Genomic DNA, 24,942 nt, shown 5'->3' with positions numbered 1-24,942 from the left:
GGAATTCATGTATGTCACTGTGCAGGTTGATAGATTGCCTGTAGTAGGATTGTTGGGTTGGTGTGCTCTCTACTTTGAGGTTTTGACTGTACGGAAAAGACAAGGTTGACTTTAAAATGGTCATCATCAACAGAAAGCAAAATTGGAATTTAAGGATTCAAATCTGGTCCCGAGCACTCGTAACAGCTGTGCATTTCCAATTGTTTTGCAGCTGGACTTGGATAGTATACTGATAGTTAATAAAGGGACACTTTTCCGAGGTGCTCTTAGCACACTGATCTCCTCAGAACTTATCTGTGGTTACCGATGTTGCCTGACGAAGGTTTGTAAAGTGAGAATACACCTTGAGTACGTGATACTAATATACAGCTAGGGGTGACACAGTTTTGATTTTTAAATTGGAAATCAATTGGAATTAGCTTTCAATTTGTCAAAAGATTTTAAAACAGTCAAATACAAATATTTTTTTTACAAATCAAGCTGCAGTAGTCTGGCAATGACAGCAGTCAATGCTGGGAAAGAAATGTTTGATGATGATCATGTTGCTAACAATAATGATAATTTACAAAGTGCATCACGGATCTTTATTGTGGATTCAGCTTCTCATAAATGAGGATGCCTTTCTCCATTTCATTTCAGTGTAGTGTAGAGAGTGTATCTTTGAACTTTGTGTCTGACAGTCTTTGGATTAGGGATTAAGCTTACAGCTAAGCTTAAGGAAGTTTGCAGCGCCACAAGTAACTTAATTTGGAAGCCATAAATCACCCTTTGTATGCTGGGATAGGCTCTATCTCGGTGACCGTGAATTTGATAAGAACAACAATAGTTCTCGAAGTGAGGTCCTTGATTGGGTTCCAACAATTTTCTATTGATTTTTGCTTCTTTATTTTCAATTCTATCCATAGTTAACACAGTCACAGATTGTGTGACTGTTTTTCTCATAAGTTTCATACACTTTCTATAATAAAACATCTAAAAGCAAAATGACTGTCAAATGGGGGACTTGGACCTGGATCTGATTTGTCTCAGTTTAGGAGACCTTTCACACGAAAAAGTTTGACAACCACTGGATTATGAAACAAATGGATGCATGGAAGGATAGAAGGAAAAGGCACGATGTAACTGGATGTTTTACCTTTACTTCTGAAATTTTACTCTTCGCACCACAACAAGGTCATACTCTCTAATCCCATTTAATTTATAATTATGTCACAATGTTTTTCCGCTGTTGAGGTCTCTGTAGAGATTTTAAGCCAGATCATAAAAACAGGCCTGGAGCAGGGTGCTGATAACCGTGTCCCTGGCGGTCTAGTGTACGCTTTCTGCATCGAAGAGATCCACTTGATTTCACCAACATGATTAGCTTGGCCTAAATGAGATTTGGGGGGAGTTCAGATGTTCCCTTTTCCCTTTCCCTTACTTCTTTACTCCCACCCTCCTTCAGCTGTCCTCTTTAATGTTACTCCAACCCAGATAGAGTTTTTCAAGTAGCTGCAAGGTGGCTTCAGTCACATGAACCTATTCACACACCCTTGTTTCTTTCACTCTCTTGCATTATGTCAAAGCTGAGGAGCCACATAGTAATACTGCGAGTGAAGAGTTGTGCCATGCGTAATGTATATTCCTAGAGCTCCCAGTCTGCTTTGAAGCTTTGCCTTTTATGAATAATCACAGCAAGTACCCAGACTTTATACTGGGATATCCAACCATGAGAGAAAAGCACCAAATGCTACTGCAGCTGATTTCACTGTGTTGTCTGTCTGCTTTGGTTGAAGATCTGCCAATCAGTGAGGCCACCTGCTGTAATGCTTTGATTAGAGGGAAAACCTTCATATTGTCACTCCACTACTCACGGTTTAACCCCTCCGCCCTTGACGCAGTTGGCCAGTTGTAATCACCTGCCAACAGAGCTCAGGCTAAGTTGCTGTGAAAGCATTTTTTGTGTCAATAAAATACTGAAGGAATAGTCATTACTGGACATAAATTGCCCTGTAATATTTGCAGCCACTCAATAAAATTTGTTTCTTTGTCTGTTCTTCTAGTCGTATGGTGTATTATTCAAAGAATTGGAGGAGTTTCATATTTTATGTTGCTGTGATGTCTGTGAGGTCTCAAGTGGCATGACTGCCTTTTCGTAATGTGAAAACAGCAATGCATGAGATAGCTGAAACACCTTAACATGGAGTCAGTTCATTGGAGCTCAAAAGACTGTTGCATGTACTGTAGATTCAGCTTCATAGTTATGTTTTGAACCAATAATTTGTCGTTAAGCAAACATGTCATTAAGAAAAGGAAACGAGTCGACCTCTTTGCCGCTGAATGTACATTTTCAAGCAGCCAAAGCTGGCAGTTTAAAGTGAGGTGAATAGTGGGTGTCTGCTCAATTAACACAAAGCAAAACTTGTTCCACCAGTCATTTCTTGTTCTCAACAGAATGGAGAAGAAGGTAATTATTGCCATGTCCTGTCATCCTGTTATATGTGATTCACTTTTTACTTGAAGACTAGGGTTGTACCCATCCAGGCCCATGATGGATGTGTGCATATGAAGTCCCTGGCTCATTTTTAGCTCAATATTGCGCACTTGTAGGTCTGGGTAATAGGGTGAAGAAATATTATCTTGTTATTTTACATTTGATGTGCCCTGGTTAGATTTAGTATTTGTCATCAAAACTATCATGTATATCCGTGAGACCTAACAAAGGCCTTGAATGCATTTTTTTTCCTTGAAAAAAACTCTCAGACTATTTTTGAAAAACGTTTTAAACCCGTATAGCCATTTCCCCCCTGCCTTTGCTGATGGATTTTCTGTGTTTCTTGGCATGTCACAGCAACCTGTAAATAAACCAACCTGTGAAACTATTGGCAAACGAAGTATAGTCCCACTCGTTAAAACATTACTTAATAATGCTACCAGTGGTCAAAATCTACACCAGGTACCTTTTAATGCTGAAATAACAAACCATTCCAAAAAGTTATTTATTTATCAAATAATCAGGTCTCTTTCATTCACAAAACACACTGATGTTAAAACTGCTCCTGATATGTGTAGACAATTTGGCAAAGGACAAGAAGAAGAACAATTAATGCAACACATCTTACAGCAATGTAGGAGGAAAAAAATCACATTGCATATTCACCTTTTGCAATTTCATCATAGAAAATATATTTTATTACGGAAAATAAACAAAGAGTCACATTTACAGAAACAATGAACGTGGCTTTGACAGGTCAGTAGGTCTTCAGTGTACTCTAATGTATAGCAGTCATAGAAAATTCACAGTCCCGCTAAAATATAAAGAAGCACTAATTTCATGTTGATCTCCAGCAATAGGGGTTGAAACCTTTGATCCATATTTAGACAAAATTCAAATCAGTGCTGGTGTTTAGGCCCAGTAAGCAGCTACATGAGAAATAAAGGAAGAAAGTGGCACACAGCTAAATATAGGGGATAAAAAGATACAGAGAAGACATGTTATGATTTTAAATTTTTATGCACTTGGTGTGAAGATGACTTATATTTACATATATATTGGTGGGGGGTCCCGTGTTTAGTAATAGAAAAGAGAAAGGTTTGTAAAAATGTACTTCTCTACCAGACCTGCACAGAGGAAATGCGTTGTGTTTTTCTGTAACACTCACACATCCCTACTGGGAGTTATGTAGGTGGTAGCACAAATGTTTCAATGAATGTTTTTATTTCATTTCTATTTTTTTTTTCCTTCAGAGGTAATTAGGTGCATTTTTATTTGAAGTAGGAACCTGGAAGAGTAGATTCTTTGCACAAGAGTTGTTTATATATTCAGGTTATTTCTCAAGATCAGCGAGGCTGTCCTTTCTTGTTCTTCTTAGTCCAAGAAACCTCAGAACCATCTTCAACTTGTGAAGCTAGTGCCATGTAATACATGGTTTGGTAAAAAGAATAAAAATTATTTGACGATGTTTGAAGGGGAAACTCCTTGTGGTCTGATCTTTTACATTGAACTAGTCATTTAGCCTATCGATTAGAAATGCTGATGCTTTTTCTTTTCAAATCCTCACTTGTGCTCGTGCAGTACAATGAGGATAATCGTTATCTCTCTTAAAAGGAAGTCCTTTCAGAGATTATCACCTGTGTATCTATCATTATTATTAAAGCATGGAGCTACCCAAGAAACTCTTACAGATACACATACATCATTATGCTTCACAGTAAAAAGAATGCAGTTCATAGGACATCATAAATCATGAAGAACAAGGACCACTGCTCCTGAGGACAGACATATTTTGTTTCTGCAGTTGTTCAGTTGGATCTTTTACCTTGACAATATCACCTTCTAAGAGAGTATGTCACTGCTCATACTCAGAAAAGGAATGGAATGACATGCATGTCATACTGGCACCGCCAGACATGCACAATGGAAAACAAGATCGCTGTGCATTCCAGTCGAGGTAATGTCCACATAACGTCAGGAAACAGAGGCGTGAACACAGAAATGTCAAACAAAGGGATGCAAAATGGAGAACCTTACTATGCATTGTGTCTTCAGCACTTTGCTATCTTGGTCCAGTCTGACGAGTTTCCACGGGAGTAAGCGTTCACGCATTATTGCATATCATTGACTTTTTCTGAGTTATTTAAATTAGCAGCCAAAGTCAGCTGTGTATGACTGCAACCAAATTGCCTCTGCTGTCACACCCATTATTGAAGTGCATTTATCCAGTATAATTTCAAAGAGGAACTTGTTTTATAATTCTGCATTTACCAAGGAATGATGCAACTGTCCCTCGTGCTATTTTGTGCAGGCACGATGCAGAGTGAGACTTTAACAACTGTGATGACTGGTATTTAAGGGTGAAACTACGAGGGTGCTGCCAGCTTTTCAATAACTAAAACAATGTGAAAAAATGTTCTGAAACAAAAGTAAAAAGCAGAGGAGTGCTGGATAGTGACCAGAACAAGAAATCTTGAAATTAAGTTATCCTACTTTATCTGTTACTAAGCTCATCTCAATTCCATGGCTAGATGTTTTTCATACATACTATATATACATATTTTTTTTTGACAAAACTGAAAAAGCTGTCCTTAAGCTTTCAGCAAATATGCGGGAACAGCTCGTGATAAAGGCTGCATCAGCCTGTATCAGCACCATAAGGCCTGCATCAGCATCTCTGTGGCTCCTTCTCTCCCTACGATTTCCTTCCTACTGTGCCTCTTACATTTCAGTTTTGTCCAGAGGCAACTTGGCATAAACTCAGAAGGCTTTTTTCAACAAAGAATGGACAGAGTGACCTAAAAGAAGCTTTTTCACTTGGCCATAACCGGCATTGTACCACCATATATCACAGCTGGTTCCCCTCCTTTTGTTTATTAAGTGGTGTGTTTTCTCTGCATCCCTTCACCCACTTAGTTCATCCTCTCCACCTCCCCATTAGCTTTCACTCTTCTCTTCCGTGCAAGTCTGTTTCTGGTATAAACCCTGCAGCCTTCACTTATTTTTCTTATGAAAAGTTTAAGAAACAGAAGGTAAATCAGTGTCGTTTTTGGGCTGATGATGCCGATCTTTGATCAAGATTTGACCTGTTGACACATCCTTGCCGTCATCAATGTGCTGTGTGTTTGTTCACCATTGCTTTGGCCTTCTTCACTTGTTTTGAGACTCTACGTTATTTAAGATTATGATGATCAGTATATATTACACACACCTGTGGAGAATCAAAGCATTAGGACTTTCCAGACAAAGATGATTTCCCTGAATCTGTCTCTCTTCCCACAGGGCAGTGATGCCTGGCATGGTGATGTTTCGGCGGCGCTGGTCAGTTGGCAGTGATGACCTGGTGCTGCCCGCCCTCTTCCTTTTTTTATTGCACTTAATCTGGTGAGTCAGCACTTCTCTCACTTTCTTTTTTTTTTTTTTTTTTTTGCATCTTTATATCTTTTAATAATTTATCGGAGCACCTCTGGCTTTCATCCTCAGGTTGGTGGTTCTGTCCGTGGTTTTGTTCGGCCTCCCGTATGGCTCAGACCAGTCCTGTTCCGTCACACTGGTGGACCATGGCCGAGGGTACCTGGGCATCCTGGTCAGCTGCCTTATCTGTGAGAGCGCCATCATGTGGTTGAGCATGAGAGGCAGCATTCTGTACACGCAGCCCAGAGAAGCTGTGCAGTACGTCCTTTATATACGGCTAGGTACGACACGCTTGCTTTCTATATTTTTTCCCGAGGCTCTGTTTGTAACAGGCTTACCTCTTGATGCTTGTGAGAATTGGAGGAGGTGGTTGTGAGGATCTCTTGTGGTTTCCAACTTAAGAATTAAACACTATTGATATTGATCATGTAGATATTGATCACTGTTGTCCTCACTCTCTCTCCAGCTATTCTGTTGGTTGAGTTAGTATATGCAGTAGTGGGAATTGCCTGGCTTGTCCAGTATTACCAGCCCTGCTCTGATGTCACTGCCAAAAACCTGGCTTTGGGTGAGTGAGAGCATATAATGGAGAATGGGACATTTTAAGTTAAAGGTTTCTTATGCTTGAATGTGAATAATATTTATATATATTTTATTCTGATTTATTCCTAATGTATATTCTCTGCAGGAATTGTTGCATGCAACTGGCTAGTGATATTCAGCGTCTGCATTACCCTCATGTGCACCTTTGATCCTACGGGTCGGACTTTCGTCAAACTGAAAGCCACCCGTCGGCGTCAGCGTAACCTCACTACGTACACGCTCAGGTATTCACAGTCGCTTAGATTCTCTGTTTGTCTCGCTGTGTCTTATTATGTCTTGATCGAAAACCCAGCATCCACACATGCACATGTTACCCGTTTTTGGCACAAATGGGGTCATAAGATTATTCTTTGCGTTTTTCTCTACGTTAGACATAGGCTAGAGGAAGGCCAAGCCAGCAGCTGGAGCAGGCGACTAAAATTCTTCATGTGCTGCACAAGAGCCCAGGATACACAGTCGGTGAGTCACAACACACACTTTCCTCTCTGCGCTGAAAGTAAAACCCAAATGAATCCAGTAATATGTCAGGCATAACGTCCAGTGAGCGAGTCATTATAATAAGCTGTGACAGGATGAAGCAAGATTGTGACACAAAGGAGCTTGTTGCTCAGCTACTTACTAGCGACATAAAGAATTTCATATGAAGTATGAATTTAAAATGATTTCATTTCAGGGTAAATCAATTTACAAGCTGCCTGCAAAAAGTAAAGCACAACTGGAGTCTTCAGTAACTGTCATTCGGTACACGAGACTGCAGAACTGAGGTTTACCATCATTGTTTTAACCAGCAATCTCATATATTTTCCACTGTTACAGAATGGGAACTAATACTCAAGTAAGGCATGCTGCCCTCAGTGCATAAATATAGAACCCACTGACATGACAAGCCACGTGTTAATGTGCTTCAAAATGTTCAAAATAGGAAGTCATGGCAGTCGTACCGCCTTACGTGACATTCTGCGTAAATACATACATATTTAGTGACATCCAAGTTACCGTTTAGAGCAATAAACAGCTAAGATTATTTTTTACCAAGAATATTGTTAGTGAATCTGAGAAGCCAAAGTTACTTTGTCTAACTTATGAGCCTATAGCAAACTGCAGCTCGGGTGGGAGAAACATATATTTTCTAATTTGTGTGAACTGTTACTCATTTGAACAGAGCACAACAAGCAGAGGGTCCCAGTTTATCAGCTGCATGATGATATTTGTTTTGTGGCAGGCCTCCTATAGTTCAACCTTTCTTTGTGTTACTGTGCTTTGCCAACATGTCCTGATATCTGCTGCTCCCCTGTGCAGGATGCGTATTCAGAAGTGGCCAGCCTTTTTGCAGAGTTCTTCAGAGATCTGGACATTGTGCCTAGTGATATTATTGCTGGCCTGGTACTTCTTCGCCAGAGACAGAGATCTAAGAGATCCTCTATCCTGGACCAGGTATCATTGTCTGTACAAATATGTTAGTGTCTGAACTTTTGTGCTTGTATCAGCATTTTCTGTTTAAAATAACTTCTCTATTCTGTTTTCTCTTCCTAAGGCCAACAATGACATTTTAGCCTTCTTATCTGGAATGCCTGTCACTCGTAACACTAGATACCTGGACCTTAAGAACTCAGTGAGTGTCTATCTGTGTTTTAAATTGACAAAGTCAAGGTCAGCTTGTTTTCATATCAAATGCAAAATCACAGACAGTGGACTCATTTGAAAGATGAAAGGTTGAGAATTCAGGCAAATAATGCAATATTGGATTACAAAAATACAGTATGCATTTTAAGTCCTTCTTAAAGGCTCTCATGAGACTTATTTGTCCTTGAAAAGATTTGATTTGCTTTAAATGTGGTAAATGACTGCAAATGCCAGAGAGAGGGGAGAGGGGAGAGAGGGGGCTCACTTGCAGCTAACAGAGTAATGAGTGAATATGAACAAAATATGACTTCGAATGCCAGGGTCTCTCAAACATGTGAATCCATACAAAGCAGTTTTGTGTATATTTCACACTGTATAAATTGTGCTTTGGTAGTGAACCAGAGCCACCAATGGATCTGATGATGTGTTAATCTGAGGAGATGGATTTGAGTGCCTCAGGATTTTTGAATGTGTTGTCTTACGCCTCAGCTGTTCTGACATGTTTGTCCGCCTGTCTCCCTTTTTCCTCTCCCAGGCCGAGATGAACATGTACAAGGATGTGTGTTATTACATGCTGTTTGCCCTTGCTGCATATGGGTGGCCCATGTACCTAATGAGGAAGCCTGCCTGCGGGCTGTGCCGCCTGGCCAGCTCCTGCCCGTAAGCACTCGAACACACACACGCGCAGTTTTGATCTGTTTGGCTTCTGTGTCTCTTGAGCCCCTTCAACTCGGATCAAATTTCACATGCGTCAACACTTGCCAAGTGGTAATCCACTTGAGGAAATACCTCTCTAGTTAGACTCAGATACTCTCATTCAGATAGCCTTCACTGGGATACCAGATTGTATCTCCATAATCTTGCTTGTTTACTGTATTCCGCTTGTGTTTGTCCCATCTACCTTTTTACAAAAAAGTCATCGATTTATTTGATTTTTGTCTGTTTTCTTCTTCTCTTTCTCTCTGATCCCAGTTGTACATCAGTGTCTGGCTCCCGGTTGTCTCAGTCCGTAACAGTAGAGGAGGACAATTGTTGTGGCTGTAATGTCCTGGCCATTCGCAGACACTTCTTGGACAGGGACCTCAAGCAGGTTCACATTGTCTACACTTCCTGCCACGATGCTGTGAGTAATCCGACAGCCAGCTAATGAGCAGTCAGAGGTGTTGAGCCTTTACTTCCTGAATATCACAAAGGGTTGGTTGTGTGGAGGAGTCTGAGGAACAATCTCTGGATTTTTTCCCCCATTTCTCCACCCCTTTGTTGTAATATTAAAATGTATTACTTTTTGCAAAACACATTGTTGAGGTAAAGCATGGTATGCCCTCTTCAGGCACATAGGGCCCCCCAGAGTCCTGCATATCATTTTATGCTTGCAAACCAGGCTATAATCTGGTCGAATAAACATCACTCAACACGGAGATGCTGTGTAGTGCAGCACATCCGCAAACTACAAGCCAGTCTGATCATTTAGTGGCTTTTGTTACTTGGGTTTGGCTATGATTTTTATTTATTTTGTGTTGTGTCCACATCCTCAGGACTAAATCAAGGGCGTTCTCAGTAGGTCTTACACTTGTGATGAGCATGGACAGAATCTTGAGGTGTAACACTCTGGTGACCTCAGGGCTTCATTTCTGCTCTCAACATATGATGCTGTCCTCCTGTTTTTTTTCTGCATTGTCCATGCTATTCAGATTACTCAGACCTTTGTTTTATTTGAGATGATGTGGGGGGAAATTCCTGTGCTCTGTCAAAATAATTTCACTTCAATCAGGCATAGCTCCTATGACCTTCCAAATGAGCTCTCAGTCAATCCCTAAAAATGAATCGGGCCCAGACAGTAAATAAAATAGTTGTTAAAATTGTTTCCTTATTACATCAGATATTCCATTCAGGCAGTGAACTTCTTGGTGAAGTTAGCACTGAGTTTCCATCTATAAATTTCTCTCATGGATGTACCTTTTATGACAAAGTCTTAAAGAGGCGCTCGGCGTGCTGGGATGGAAATGAAGCTATGATGCACAAGTATTTGGATCCTCCTCACTTTACTCTTCCCACCTGCATCTTTCTTACAGGTTTACGAGACCCCGTTTTTTGTGGCAGTGGATCATGAGAAAAAGAAGGTGGTCATCAGTATCAGAGGAACGCTATCACCAAAGGTGATTTTAGCTTGCTTCTCTTTTATCTAAAGTAATATTTCTTCGCCTCCCTATGAATATTACCTCCCTTGTCCTCTTCAGTACCTCACAACACCATCACCTCCAGAGCAGGTGAAATTCTCATAGTTTAATGCAGTGTTCTCAAACTCCCACACCCTTTACGCATAGAGCAGAAACTGTCCACTTCTTGTTTTACATAAGTATTTGGGAAAAAAAATGTATCTGTACATGTGGTGTGTAGCAATACAAAGAGAGTACAAAGATTCAAGCAGCAATTGCCAAGTGTTTGTGAATATATAAATCTAAGGTAGGCCACCAAGGCGTTGAGCCTTTATTGTACTGAGGGAAGCTTCAAGCTTCTGACACACATAATCAAGATAAGAATCACTTTTTCAAATGCTGTGGCTCTTCAACATTAGGTACCAATGTAGAATTAGGCTGACTCAAGATAAATCTTGCTGGGCTGAAAAAGTATCCTGGTGCATCTTGCCTCAGGTTTGATCACTGTATCCCATCAACAGTTTAGAAATGGCAGTCTTAAATGTAAAGTTAAGGTGAGACTGACTGTATGAGACTATAAAGAGTCACATACCTTTCTATCACAGTCTTACAGCTCTTTGTACAGTTCTGTCAGGTATAGTCAAAACAATATAGCAATCAAATTTGCAGTATAGTTTATGAAAGGTATTGATCTGTGTGCATTTATTAGCAGCGTGTTCTTTTCACTTTCTGTCTAAATACATGCGTCTACCTTATTCCTGTATTTTACTTACTGCACTCTTTTATGTCTTTATGTCGTAGTTTCTCATTTTTACTTCAGTTATTTCCTTTTCATACATAATGTAAGAATTTTATTTCGTGACTCCTTCACTATAATTATTTGCATATGAAAACGAAGAACTTGAAAATCTCTGCTTTATGCTGTGTTTTGTAGGTTTTTTTTAAATTTGTCTTGTGTGTGTCAGGATGCCTTGACAGATCTGACGGGGGATTCTGAACGTTTGCCTGTGGAGGAGCAGCACGGGACCTGGCTTGGCCACAAGGTCTGAGATTACTTTTTTAAACCGCATATCTACAGTCTCCAGTACTCTGTACAGTCTCCTCTGAGATATTTTTCTTCTTCTAGGCTTCTCTCTTCTCCATTACAGCAGTTTTTAACAAGTAACATTATCTCAGACTCCACAGGCCATTTCAGTTGTTAATAGTAGAATAATTGCTATGGATATTTTAAAAAGAGATTAATTACACAGATTTCCTGTGCATATTTCTACTTCCCTCTCTCTCTGACTCTCTCGCTCTCTCCCTCCCTCTCTCTCGCTTCCCCTCCAATGACTTCTCTGTCTTTTCACTCTCAGGGGATGGTTTACTCAGCAGAATACATTAAGAAGAAACTGGAGCAGGAAATGATCTTGTCGCAAGCCTTTGGAAGAGACTTGGTACATGACTCAGTATACTATGTCAAGAATTATGGGCTCAATAATTAACATTTTCTGTGAATTTGTATAAATGCTACTTTAGTACCTAATTCAGATTTTCCCTATGAGTGCAACATTACACTAACCCTTCTGTATATAAAAATTTTCTACAATTATCTGTAGTGGCAGTTTGTTGAATTGATGAATCCTCGCTGTGGTGACCCGTTGACTGTATCACTGGTGATGACTGTGCGTGTTGTCGTCAGTGTGACTCTGACTCTGGCGGTCTCTCTCAGAGCAAGGGCACCATGCACTATGGACTGGTGATAGTCGGACACTCTCTTGGCGCGGGCACTGCTGCTATCCTCTCCTTCCTGCTGAGACCTCAGTACCCCACACTTCACTGCTACTCTTACTCTCCACCTGGTGGCCTTCTTAGGTGAGTCAATCTGTGTGTGTTTATATGATATACAAAAAAAAAAAGAATATACAAGAAAGCATTAGTCGTTCTGTTTCAGTACATTGCACCTGCGCAGTGTACAGCAACAAGTTATTAAACACCTGTTTTACTCTTTAATGCTTCAATCCTGTTTTTATAAATTCAACACGTTTGGCAGTTTCATACCAGACTGCTCTCACAGGTTAAACCCTGGTCACAGCTGTTTACTGAAGACCTGATTCTGTATTCTTGCTGTTGCATGGTACACATTAGTGCTGAACCACAGAATTACATCAAACTTATATAAATATTTTCGCTCAATAGAATTTTTCCCTGCAGTGTTTACTCTGGAGATTAAATATTGCAATGTGAGCGATGAGGCGTCGCTTCTTTTGCATTTTTTTCCTGTATTTGACAGTTCAGAGGCAAACAGGAAATGATCAGAACGAGGAGGTGGGGTCTTAACTGCAACAAGGATAATACCAAAACATGTCGTATGGTAATTTCATATTAACAGAACTCTAAAGCTATAGTTATTATAGAAATGTGTGTACTTCCTTTAATAGCACAGCTAGGCAGTGACAGACCTGCCACATACCCAGGCTGGGTCACATTGTCAAGACATATTAATTTGTTTGCAGCAACCATAAGCCCATTTTTTGAGACCTGAAAAAGTGTTTCAGAGATGATCCCACAAGCTGTGTTTTGCACGTACATTTGCCTTTTTTTTCCTGATATAATTTATCTTTGGTTCAGTGGATCAGAGTTCATTAACATTTTGTCTAAACATGAGCACTGTCCAACACCCTGCCATGCAGCTGGCTGCAGTTGTTAACTGCGTTTGCTATGCAAATCATGCTGGATTCTGTACTGAGAGATTACTAAGTGCTGCAGTGCACCTCTGTTGGAGACCATGACAGTGTGACAGTGCAATTTGTCAGACTTGTCACAGTGTACAAGGTGTATGAGAAAGACAACCAATACTTCTGTTTCATCCATGAAAGTTTCAGAGATTGTTGAGTCTTTGCCAAGGAGTGCTGAAGCTATTCTGGAGGCTCAGGGTAACACCACTTTAATGTAGGTTTTGCTTTAATTTGCCACTCTTCTTTATATGTATAGAACACAATGAAGTTGAATCTTTTCTACAAATACTGCAATCAAGTTTTCCTCCAAAATCTGATTGATATCAGAGGATTGTGGCTGCGCAATAATGTCCTTTCACCTGAATATTTCTATGATTCCTGGATGACAGGAAGCACTATTGTTTTGAAAATATACCCATCTTCATCTGGATACACACTAGAAGGGATGCATGGGATGCCGTGATATTTAAGTGTACTCTGGCATCAAAATTAATCTGTCATTATTAATGCCTCTCCTGAATGCTGTATGAATGCCCTCAATTAGCCATTACGTTTGGCCACATACTGAGTGTGCTGCAGGAGTTGTACAGTTGTAGTCACAATTCATCAGATCAAGCGACCTTTTTCCTTTTTCCAAGTCATTGATGGTTAGAAGCCGTAAAAGCAAAAGAGAAATGCTTCCGTTAATGTGCACCACGACTGCACTGTGCTGTTCACTCTTGTGTTGTAGCTACTCAAAGGCTCCCATATGCATCAATCCAGAGCTATTGCCCACATAGCGAAAGCTTTGCTTTTTTTGTGTTCAAGTCCTTTTAATATTCACTCTTCTTGGTGGCCCAAATCAAAAAACGTACAAATCTGTTTACCAGGTGCTCCTTTGCCATCATGTCCTTTTCGGTGCTGTCAGATCACACATGATGCCCTTTTTTTTGCCATGCATTCAAATATGTGGGGATGGAGTTGTCATTGTCTGCATTTGTTTATGTTGTAACACAAAAGCAAATGAGAAGGGAGGGTCCACTTCCTCAACTGCAGCAACATTTCTGCTTTTCTGTTACTGTTTCAATCATTTTGTCTTGTGTTATTTTTCTGTCCATTGTTTCTAATATTCTGTCATTCCTTGTGGATATGGAGAGATAAATATGTTCTCTAGATATTCGATGTAGGAAAATGTAAAAGAGAGTCTATCTTATACCATTGTTGGTTTCAGGTGAATTCTGGTTGTTTTTAAAATTTTTACAGAGGTTCCCTTCGGGTCACACCCCTTACTCTCTCCACATGTCCTGTTAACTGTTTTCTTTCTTCTGTTTACCCAGTGAGGATGCCATGGAGTATTCCAAAGAGTTTGTCACATCAGTGGTATTAGGAAAAGACCTGGTACCGAGGTATCCCTTCCACTACTGTATATACAGTACACTGTGGTTAATTCTGCTTTGCTAACAGTATTACCACAACAGTCTCTTCTGCTGCTGGTCTCTCCTAGGCTTGGTCTGTCCCAACTGGAGGGTTTTCGACGCCACCTTCTGGAAGTCTTACAGAAAAGTAACAAGCCAAAGGTGACTTAATCTCTCGAAACTGCTGATGATGATGGTCAGGCTTGTGTGAACAAGAAACAAAAGTAAAAGAAAGAAATAACAAACTGATGGAAACAAAACATATTTTAACTTACTTCTCATTTTAACTTTAACCACTCAAAATCCACTACACATCCCAGTGGCATCGCACTCTTCTTGCAGTGGTTACAATAAACTACAGGCTTTTAAACAAGCTCTCACAACACTGCAGTTACAGCATCTCTGCTGTCATTAAGGCATCATTTAGTTGACCCCTGGCTGCTGCAGGGAAAAAAGAAACACATAATATACAGAAGATAAATTTTGATTCAGATGTTATGTTGTATAACTCAAAAGCATTTTTCTTTGCAACAGTGGAGGATCATTGCGGGAGGCACCAAATGCATCCCAAAGTCAGAGCTTCCGCTAGAGGATGATGATCCTCAATCTCAGCCAACAGCACCCCCCAACAGTTGCCTGTGGCTCCACCCTAGTGACCTCAGCATTGCCCTGTCAGCCTCCACCCCACTTTACCCTCCTGGCAGGATCATCCACGTGGTGCACAACCATCCTCCAGAGACATGGTGAGAAAATTGATTTGGATGCTTTGGGTGGATTGTAGACATGAAATATCTGAATGTTGTTCTTTACTCTGTTTGTTTTACTGCTTGTTTGCTCAAGGCTCCAGAAGTGAGATCAGTTGAGTGGTATTGGATGTCTACAATATATATTATTTATATATATGTATATTTTTTTTCTTTTTTTTTTTTTTTACCATGCAACTCCAGCTCACGCTTGGTTAGCTTGTTGTATAACTGATGCGTGGACACAGTCACCTCATAGCAAATCTTTATATTTGTTTCACACCTGTGACATAAAAGAACTGGCAGCTCAGTGAGAAAAGGTATACATTGCACATATTATATTGGAGAGTGTGGGTTTACAGTGTGTCACGCGGCACACTCCTCCTTCTATCTGCACTCTCTGCTGCACTGTCAAATATCATATTTTGTTTTATAATCTTCCTGTCTCATGTAGCTGTTTCTTTTTTGTTTTTAATTTGGTACTGCAAGGAGACATATTTAAAGGGGAGATTCTTAATTAGTCAATAATATTAAAATTGTGATGCCGATTCTGTTAAACACTGATTATCAAACATACAAGGCTCCCCATTAGCGGGGCTGTAATCTAATTTCAGTGGATTTTGGAGTAAGAGGTGAATGTTGTTCTTAATCTTAAGAAAAGATAAAAAGAGGTGTCTTTGATATAAGATGGCAATAACTGTTGTTAAAAAATGTATATGTTTTGTTATCTTAATTCAACTGTCCAGATAGGTTTGTGGCTTCCATAACACAGTCAAACATAAAGGTAACTCATGGATTTCAGATCACTGCTGGAAAACAAACAACTCAAATGAAGGCAATGGAGATGCACCATTCTGATCTCTGGTCATTTGTATAGTCTGACATAAAATATTCCACTTGCTGATGTGGTAGTCTGGACTATACTTCTCCTACATGCACTGAGTGGAGGATACCGATTTAGACTTCCACCATGATTGACAGGCTTTCTCTCTCCTCCTCTGTAGCTGTGGTCAGGAGGAGCCAACCTACTCAGCTCTGTGGGGGGACAACAAGGCCTTCAATGAGGTCATCATATCACCTGCCATGCTTAATGAGCACATGCCCCACATGGTGATGGAGGGCCTCAACAAGGTCTGTTTTTATCTGTGTGCATGCTGATGGGTTTTGGCTGAGGTGAAATGGCTTTTAAATCATGTCCCTGATTTCTAACATTTGATCATTGAATTGATGGATGATGAGTACTTGTGAATCACCTCTAACTTCAAAAAAAAAAAAAAAATGAAATGCCTTTACAAATATTTTTTTAACAATTCATAAATTGTGGGTGGATACCACTCGGCCACTAAAAATAACATGTGTGACTGCATGACATAGAAACTGATTCAGACATTTTTAACTAATGCGAGATAAATACTGAAAATTTACTAACATAACAACATTTGGAGTCATAAAAACTTGCTTTCAAATGTTTTCCAATAAAATTAGAAACTACAATATTCAAGGGTTTTTTAGCCTCATGCTCATTTATTTTTTCCACAGAGAGTTCAAGATATTATAAGTAATACAAGGAAAAGGCTTGTCATTTACACTTGGCAAAGACCATTTATAGAGAAACCTCACTTGAAAGTGGGCGATGCATTTATTGTCATTTATTGCAAGGAGGTGGGAGAAACATTGGGTTTTCTGTGGTATGCCCCTTAAGCGTTCAGTTAAAGATTATTTTTGAGAGATTTAGAAGATTGAATCTGTGTACTGTGTAAGGTAAATTTATGCATGTGACCTATCTACAACTTACAAAACACCTTTTTGTTTTCTTCACATTACTCCAGTTTCCAAGCATGGGAAATGTTCACTCCTGGCTGTTTTCATGGTGTCCCCTGGTCTTATGAGTGTATGAATCACAAGCATTGAACATCTCTTCAGATAACAGGGTATTAATGTGTATGTTTGCATGTGACAGATCCACTTTGGGGATTGCATTTGTCTTGTGGATGAAGAGTTAATGGTGGAAGTCTGTTCTCCTCTGCACACGATGTGTTTCTGCTTTGTTCTGTGTGTGTTTGTAGCTCCTGTGTCGGTCTGTCTCTGGATGGGTGTTTAGTTTCTGTATCAACTGTGTGTGTTGTTGTTGTCTGCAGTGACTAGTCTGTAGTATGATACCTCTGGTGTTTCTGCAGGTACTGGAACCATTTTGTCCCCTGTCTGAGCAGGAAAACTTGGAACCAGAGGAACTGGAAGTCAGTCAGCCTACCAGCCTTGCCACTGTGTTCATAACCTCACAAACAGAATTAAACTCTAGTCCCCTTCCCTCTGATTCCATGTCCCCCACACGCAAAGAACTGTCTTCCATGGCCTCCCTCACAGAGACCGAGGTTGTCTCTATCCCTTTGACTGTCGTCGCTTCTTCTTCTCTTTCAGATGCTCAGTCTGTTCTTCCGCCACCTCTGTCAGACGGAGATGTGGTTGCTGCTCCTCTTTCTGAAATCCTGTCTGATGAGTCTAACCACACTTGCATAGAAAACCCTTCTGTAAAGATAGTAGCATCGCATAGCTCTTTGCAAAAAGTGCCAAACAGTCCTTCTGATACTCTTGCATAGACTTTGTGAGACTCAGTTGTAGTCTTCTCTAAAACAGTCAGTCCTGACAGAAAAAACTTCAATAGAGTCAATAGAGGAGGTGGAGAGACACTGCCATTTCCCTCGCTAAAAAGGCTGGAATTCAAAGGAGCTCAACTGGTATAGTAGTTGAGGAAAAACTGGAAAATCATTCTCTCTTGACACTAGGACTGCCTCCTAGCGTTCTTTCCATTTACATGTAAAACTGGTGGCTGGATCCTGCGAGCCCAGGCAAGTTCGGTAGATGCTGTCAAAAGATGTTCCCTCAATAGTCGAAAACTAGAAAATTAAAAGAATGTGAAGAATTTAAAAAGCAAGTTAGGCCAACGGATGTGTACATGACAGAGAGTTGATGTGGTAACATTCATCAGTAAATAGCTCATTACAGGTCAAGCGTATTTTTTAGAAGAATATGTAATCCTATTTTAAGTCGAGTAAAAGTAGCTTTTTACAACCCCACATGATGAGTCCAAACCCACCTGCACTCTCTCTTGTTAATGAGATTCATCATCCACCCATTCATTCTTTTCCATTCATCTCACAGCTCCAGTACATTTTGGTCAAGTGCTGTGGCGTGAACTTGCTAACCCTGTTCTTCAAGCTAACAAGTTTTCTTTGTATTCACAAAGTTGCCATGGTAACCTAATTTCTTCCACATTAACTGCTCTTTCTTCCTTCTTGGCTGGGTGTTTCAGTGACTGCAGCTCTTCTCTTTGGGTATCTTCTCCCTTTTTAGCTTTTTTGAAAGCGCATATTCAGTTTTTCCTCAATCATAATCCTTTCAAGGAACTGTCAATTACTCAGCAGCATATGGAGTGGCACAGGGGAACAAATATGTAAATATGGAGGACTGCTCTGCTATGAAATGGCTCACTGAGTCTGACAAATTGGCACAGTGGATGATTTTCATTAACATGACTTTGAAAACTGGAATTGTGTTTTAATGTCCTCCATCATGCATTTCACGATGCCATTTTTTAAATTATATGTGTCTTGTGAATCTGTGTCTTGAGAGATTGCAGTACACTGTTGCACAATGCAAAACTCCAAGCAAAGTATAAAGTTCTCCCTCTGGTTTTAGAGTCTGCGTATGTTCTCTTTTTTGTTGTTGTTGTTTTTTTGTTTTGTTTTTTTAAGTATTTTTTGTCTTTGCGGTCGTTGTGCCTACAACTGGAGATGATGTTTGATGTTTGTTGGTGCCAAACATTTGCTGTAGTTTCTCGCTTGCAGCAGTTCCTGTCGTCAAGTATCACTGGTCACACTCACCCATGCAACGTTGTCATGCTTTCATTTGTGATACGTAACCATCTGCTTAACCCAAAAGATAGTAAGCGTGTTTGTTTACTATTGACGCCATTTTTAACTTCCCAAACCTGAGTCCCTGACATTTTCAGTCCTTGTTTACATTCGTTCTCATTTAATTTTGCCATTTAATGTTCCATTTGTCACTTGAATTGTAAGTTTTGTGTTTTATGTCCTCTTATTGTTCCATTTGTTTTTTTATCATAATGTGCTTCCATCAAATGTTTTTAATTAATTAAAGTTAACCAAATATATGTAGTTGTGTGTTGATGTGATTTGCTGTTAATGTTTGTTTTTCCCTCACATATTTAACTATTAACACAACACAGTTAAAATTTTGTGGGACAGGGTTTTCCTGAATGTTTTTGAAGATTCATGTGCAGTTGGCTTTTGCTTTACTATTCCTTATCGTGCTGTTGGTTTTGCTTGGATTTTGCTCAGGCATTATGACTCCATTGTGGGTGTTTTAATGTCAGTTGGAGTAGGTGTAAGCTCACCTTTAGATTGCACTTACATTTATCTCAGCTACACTCTGCTTTAATAATAGATGTAATCATATCTGCAGTTTGAATATAGATGTCGTGGTTTCTTGGATAATGTCACTGAACACATTATAATCTTACTAAGGGTGATCCAAATACAGTACTGGACATTCACGATCTTGTATTGTATTCTTCATGTACCTGATAAATGATATCTGTGAATGGAAATTGAGTTGATGGAACATTCCCAAACTATTAAGTATCGATTGATTTACGAAAACCCACTGTTTTTTTTTTTTTCATCCCACCTGCTGACATAGAAGAGAAAGAAATGTTCTAAACTGAGATGCCTGTGCATCCAGTTTTTTTTCTTTTTTTATTATGAGAACAGAGTCAAAAAATCTTCATCTAAAAATCAGTGGGAGTATTTATTTGTGTGGTCTGCAAAAATAATAAGTAATAAGTAAAGCCTTTTGGTTTAATGCTCCAGCATTTCACTTTCACAAATTTGGGTCTGGAAATTTGTTTATTCCTGTTAAAAGAGCGCTTATGTATCTTTATGTATGAAATTGTTATTCTGTTTATCGTCCCTGCTCTTTTTCCCTCACTTTGCCTTTATCTGTCATTTCACATGTGTGTATATATACCTTTGTGTTTGTGACAGGTGCTGGAGAACTACAACAAAGGGAAAACCGCTTTGCTGTCAGCAGCCAAGATCATGGTGAGCCCGACAGAAGTGGACTTGAACCCAGAGTCCATGTTCATGGATACATCAACAACTTCTCAGCAGCCGACGCCTACAACCCACCACCGCAGGAACAGCAGTGTTCGGTTAGTACAGCAGGCACCGCTATTGTTGTGTTGGAGCCTAAAAGAACATATTAAACTGTTTGTGTGAGCCTTTGTATATTCAGTTCCCCTTCTGACTTAATATATAATGAAGTAAGCATCTTCCTATACTGCAGGGATAATCATGGGGACATGTGTAATGTAAAAAACTTTCTAGCCAGCACTAAATAATACTACTGCTACTAACTGCTACTTTATTGTTCTCTCAAAATCATCGTTTCTGTGTGTTCCATTTGGTAAAAAAAAAAAAAAAAAAAAAAAAGACAAAAACCATTGTCACGGTAAGCAAAGCATGCTAATACTAATTTTGCATAATATGCTCCCTTTTCTCATGCACGCATGCACGCTGTCTGACCACAGAGCAGTTGCAACGTATGGTAGTATTCAGTTCCCACCTCGTCCTCTCTGGTTTAGCCCCTGTCCAAAATCAGGGTGAACTCCTGGTAGCGATGGCTGAATTATGTATCTCCTGTATTAGATGCTAATACAAGAGCATAAGTATGCCACTAGGATTCACTCCTGGTTTCTCAGTCTCTCCTTTTCTCTGTTCTTTATTTCATCTATGTTATGTTTTGCTGGTGGTCACCTAGTCTGTAGAATCTAGATATGATGTAAATACTAACAAATTCCCATTTTTTTTTTTTTTTTTTTAATCCTCCGTAAGTTGTGTTGAACCGTTTTTCACGTCCGTCTTGTGTTTTGGATCCCCTCTCCCCTCCTTTACCCTGTCACTACTCTCCAACCCGTTCTTCTCCTCTCCTCTAGTTCATGTGCCCAGTCTGAAATATCCCTGGATGGTTTCTCTGAGTGCCCTCCTCCCCCAGTGCCTGTAGTGCTGCGTGGAGCACGGGAGCGCTTGGCAGTGGAGCTGAGGGAACGCAAAGCACCACTGGCTGTCATGGAGAGTCTGTCAGATGCAGAATCCCTCTATAGCCTGGATTCCCGACGCTCCTCTGCTGCGCTGAGGGGTTCACCGATGCTGAGTAGCCTCCCGTTCCCTTTGGATGCCCCAATCCCAGAGGAGAACCCGTCCCTCAGCTCCCGCACTGAACTACTGGCTGCTGACTGCCTCTGCCAGGCAACGCCAGAGCACCTGGGTGAAGTTGGGCCTTTCTTTACCCCACTGGAATCCAGATCCACCCCTGAATACCCCATGCGGCTGTCTCCCGCCACACCTCGCTACAGTGGACACCATTCCCCAGCTCTACTAAACCAGAGCGTCTTGGCTCAGCCTTTCAAGCCAGAGCTTAACGCTAACCCAAAAATGCTTCCTGACGGGGATCACCAACAGATGCCTGGTGTCTACAGTCCAGGGAGCACTCCTAACTCTCCGCTCAGCCCACAAATTGGTTCTAAACCAGTGGATAGAGAAAAGAAAGATTGGGAGCTGGGGACAGACGAGAAACGGTTAAGTCCAGGGGCCAGACCGGCAGCTTCTACTCCCCCACCCCAACTCTCCAATGGGAATCCCAGCCAGGCAGTGTTGGAGTTCGCCCAGTACCTAGACTCTCTATTCAGATTGGACGGCAGCAGCTCGCCGCCTATGGAGCTGTCTGACGGGGAGTCCGAGTCAGGCCGGGGCTCCTTTGGTCAGGGTGAATGTCTCGAAAATGGGCAGCAGTTGGATGACAAACAACTCTTGGCCAGAGCAACACTGGAGCCTAACCTGGTCCCCAAGCCCCCACGTACTTTTGCTGGGTCTGCTGACCCCTCTTCTGGCATCTCCTTGTCACCCTCCTTCCCTCTCTCGTCGTCCGAGGAGCTCAACGACCTTTCACCCGGCGAGGGTGCCCTGCCAGCCATACACTCCCTACGAACATCCACCCCTTGCCACTGTCCTGAAGAGAACACACTATCATCAATGGTGTAGTGTGCTCCCAAGACTCCAGCGGTTCTCTGCTCCATACTGAGAGGCGTAATCATCCAAATTTTAAAACATATCACAGTACATGCATGCGATGAATGCAGTCACTCATCCGAGATCCAGTGACAGAACTTGACGGACCAAACTCACAAACTATTTCCATTCTTCAGGTGTCTCCTTTGAACACTGTTAATAGCATTTTCACACTATTGCAATGACTAAGAGAAAAAAAGATACCTCTCTCTGCATGTCAGGGGGCTGTACTGCTTTTGGGCCAATATAATATAACTGTAGCTTCACAATGCCATTCCAAAACAATGTCGTCTCACCCACATAGGGACGCATCAGCATCACACCAATTCCTTGACTTAACAAAATCAAAGGGTGAACAGTTAACTGAGCAGGAATTCAAAAAGCAACACTGTAGAGGAGGTTAGCATAGGCACATCATCTGGGTTGATGTACTGTAATACTTCCTGCACCCTCAGCAGCTCCAGCTTTTATTTTGGTTTTATTTTTAAAATCAGGAATGTGAAGATGGACATGTTCGTCAGTCAATAGAAGTGAGAAGACATTCTGAAATGTTCCTCAGGTCTATAAAGAATCGACTTTGAGAAAGAGAGTGTGTTACATTGGTGAGAATTCACGTGTCTTAAAAAAATGTAGTGATTGTGACAAAGTTATTACAGACGCCTATGGATGTTTTCAAGTCTTTGGTTACTCTTTATAGTGCATGAAGAAGTTTTTTTTTTCCTTTATTTTTAACGAGAAATTGTCAATAAGCCACTTAGATTGACATTTGGATACTCTTGCACACATCACATTGCTCAATTCAACACCCCCCCCCCTTGCCAAAAAAAATTTAATACATTGTATTGCCAAATGTATTTATGAGATGTAATTTTGTATATGTATATGGATATTGCTTTATTTAAACACAAGCTAAGTTCATTATCTGCTCCCCAACCCATTTTATTGGTTCCCATATAGACTGTTACACAGCAACACTACGGAAAAGATGCCATCCTAACCTCAAAACACTGCCATGGCTTTCATTTTGAGAACACAACCTCTGCACCTTGGGTTTGAACCAATAATGAACTTGCTAATAGTTGTCCTAGTCTGATAACTGCTGTACCTTTTCTCTTTAGAGAGCTCTTAGCAATGTGCCCAGGTCAGGGTCTGCATGCTTTATGCATTTCAGAGTAGCATGGCTGATATAGAACAAGTCTTGTCATTAAGTCACAGTAAATAAGCTCTAAACATGTCCAGAAAGTATAATATATGTATCTAGAACCATTTGAGAGTCTTATCAAATGCCCAGGGTCATCAGACTGGTCCAAATATCCTAAAGCTGTCCCAGGATATCATTTCTCTTGTTCTCAAGGTGCTCTCGGTCATCTTTGGATGTCAAGGTGTTTCCTTCCCTTTAAAGTGGTTCATCTCAAACATCCTTGAGGTTGGACTGTATGAATAAATAGGCTGGAACTTTACGTATGCCAGTTCTAAATTACTGTATGGGGCATCCAATCTTCCATATCACTCTGGGTGTTAACAGGTGGCTCACAATTTGCGTTATTTATTACTATTACTGTTATCACATTTATTGCTCTTTTTGGTGGTATTATTATCCTTCTTGCTCTTGCAAAAGATTGGTTTGATGTCAGTGGTTTTTATCTCAGTTTTTTGGGACAGTGTGGAGAACTTTTTAGACTTTCCCAATTGTAAGAAGTTACATATTTCTGCTTTTTTTCTGTCCTAGTGGAAAAGTATTTAACATTCTGCCATTGCATGATGACAATGTTTTGTTTTTTTTTTACTTTTTATTTATTTTTATTTTTATTTTTTTTACAAATGTTTCACAGCAGTGAGATATGCTGCAGGGTGACAGCCTGCTCACACTGACCTTCGGTTCAGCACCACCGTCAAGCCTGGAGTCACCATAGCGATTTGCACGCTCTCTCTGTTTGGAGTAAGATTTGCTGTGGTTACTCACAGCAGATCGTTCCAGCCAGTTTACAGTCTGACACTACTCAAATCATGCTGCCAGTCTCTCACAAAATTACACTAAAGTTGGGCCAGCAATTTCCTACGTTCAGTAGCTGTGCTTGCAGCCAGTCATACACTAAACACTGCTGAAATAAAGCACTATAATTCTTTCCACCATAATGTGTACAGCACCATCTTCTATGTGTAATTATTTATGCAGATGTCTAAAAAAGATTCTAATAGAGTCATGTAGAAAACTATATAACAACAAGGAGATAAAGACTATATTAAAAGATAGCAGTATTGACATATAGGAAAAAAAAATATTTCATCTGAAAATTATTTATTCAAACTATTGGCAGATTTACAAATTGGTCTATATTGAAAGAAGAATAATTCAACTATGTCTTGTCCATGTTTACCTGGTTTGCTTCCCTTCCTTTCCTGTCCCACAATGAGAATGTATTTAATCCCTCTCCCCACACTGCCCTGCCTGTAATGGAATAAACTGCAAACTATGAAATTAACCTCAAATTTCTGTCATATCTCTTTCAGCATATGCTGCTGATTTACTGCTTTGAGTGTCTTATTGACTGCTTATTCAAATGAACCAAAAACTGTAGTTCATGTCCCAGTTTTCTGGGTCTGCTCATTTTTTTCACTGCTATTATTCAGTTAGATAAAGTTTAGCTTGAATATATTAAGAACATATTGAAAT

At 40.3% G+C, this 24,942-nt stretch overlaps 1 protein-coding gene and 1 long non-coding RNA gene across 6 annotated transcripts in view; one reads left to right on the top strand and one right to left on the bottom strand.

The window, feature by feature from the left end:
• dagla (diacylglycerol lipase, alpha) overlaps window positions 1-23,072 on the top strand; it is a 31,874-nt gene extending 8,802 nt beyond the window's left edge. For 2 of the 5 annotated variants that reach the window (XM_046388487.1, XM_046388496.1), the window contains exons 2-21: window positions 5,756-5,857; window positions 5,957-6,168; window positions 6,354-6,455; window positions 6,576-6,714; window positions 6,862-6,949; window positions 7,790-7,924; window positions 8,025-8,102; window positions 8,649-8,773; window positions 9,086-9,236; window positions 10,186-10,269; window positions 11,235-11,312; window positions 11,625-11,705; window positions 11,951-12,123; window positions 14,303-14,371; window positions 14,470-14,542; window positions 14,915-15,123; window positions 16,128-16,254; window positions 20,187-20,353; window positions 20,635-20,652; window positions 21,137-23,072. In XM_046388487.1, the coding sequence (XP_046244443.1) occupies window positions 5,763-5,857; window positions 5,957-6,168; window positions 6,354-6,455; window positions 6,576-6,714; window positions 6,862-6,949; window positions 7,790-7,924; window positions 8,025-8,102; window positions 8,649-8,773; window positions 9,086-9,236; window positions 10,186-10,269; window positions 11,235-11,312; window positions 11,625-11,705; window positions 11,951-12,123; window positions 14,303-14,371; window positions 14,470-14,542; window positions 14,915-15,123; window positions 16,128-16,254; window positions 20,187-20,353; window positions 20,635-20,652; window positions 21,137-22,241 (3,309 nt within the window). In that variant the 5' untranslated portion in view covers window positions 5,756-5,762 and the 3' untranslated portion in view covers window positions 22,242-23,072. The remainder of the gene's footprint in view (window positions 1-5,755; window positions 5,858-5,956; window positions 6,169-6,353; window positions 6,456-6,575; window positions 6,715-6,861; window positions 6,950-7,789; window positions 7,925-8,024; window positions 8,103-8,648; window positions 8,774-9,085; window positions 9,237-10,185; window positions 10,270-11,234; window positions 11,313-11,624; window positions 11,706-11,950; window positions 12,124-14,302; window positions 14,372-14,469; window positions 14,543-14,914; window positions 15,124-16,127; window positions 16,255-20,186; window positions 20,354-20,634; window positions 20,653-21,136) is intronic. The other 3 variants (XM_046388513.1, XM_046388505.1, XM_046388522.1) reach the window with 3 other exon arrangements.
• On the bottom strand, window positions 17,851-18,417 carry LOC124058923. Its single transcript, XR_006843340.1, has 2 exons — window positions 18,218-18,417; window positions 17,851-18,017 (listed from the first exon to the last, which is right to left on the bottom strand). It is a non-coding gene; the product is annotated as an uncharacterized LOC124058923 (long non-coding RNA).
• Window positions 23,073-24,942: the final 1,870 nt, after the last annotated feature.

This window comes from Scatophagus argus, chromosome 1 (assembly GCF_020382885.2).
Source record: "Scatophagus argus isolate fScaArg1 chromosome 1, fScaArg1.pri, whole genome shotgun sequence".
Lineage (NCBI taxonomy): Eukaryota > Metazoa > Chordata > Actinopteri > Scatophagidae > Scatophagus > Scatophagus argus.
Note: the sequence above shows the minus strand (reverse complement) of the source record. Positions and strands in the feature narration are given on the sequence as shown.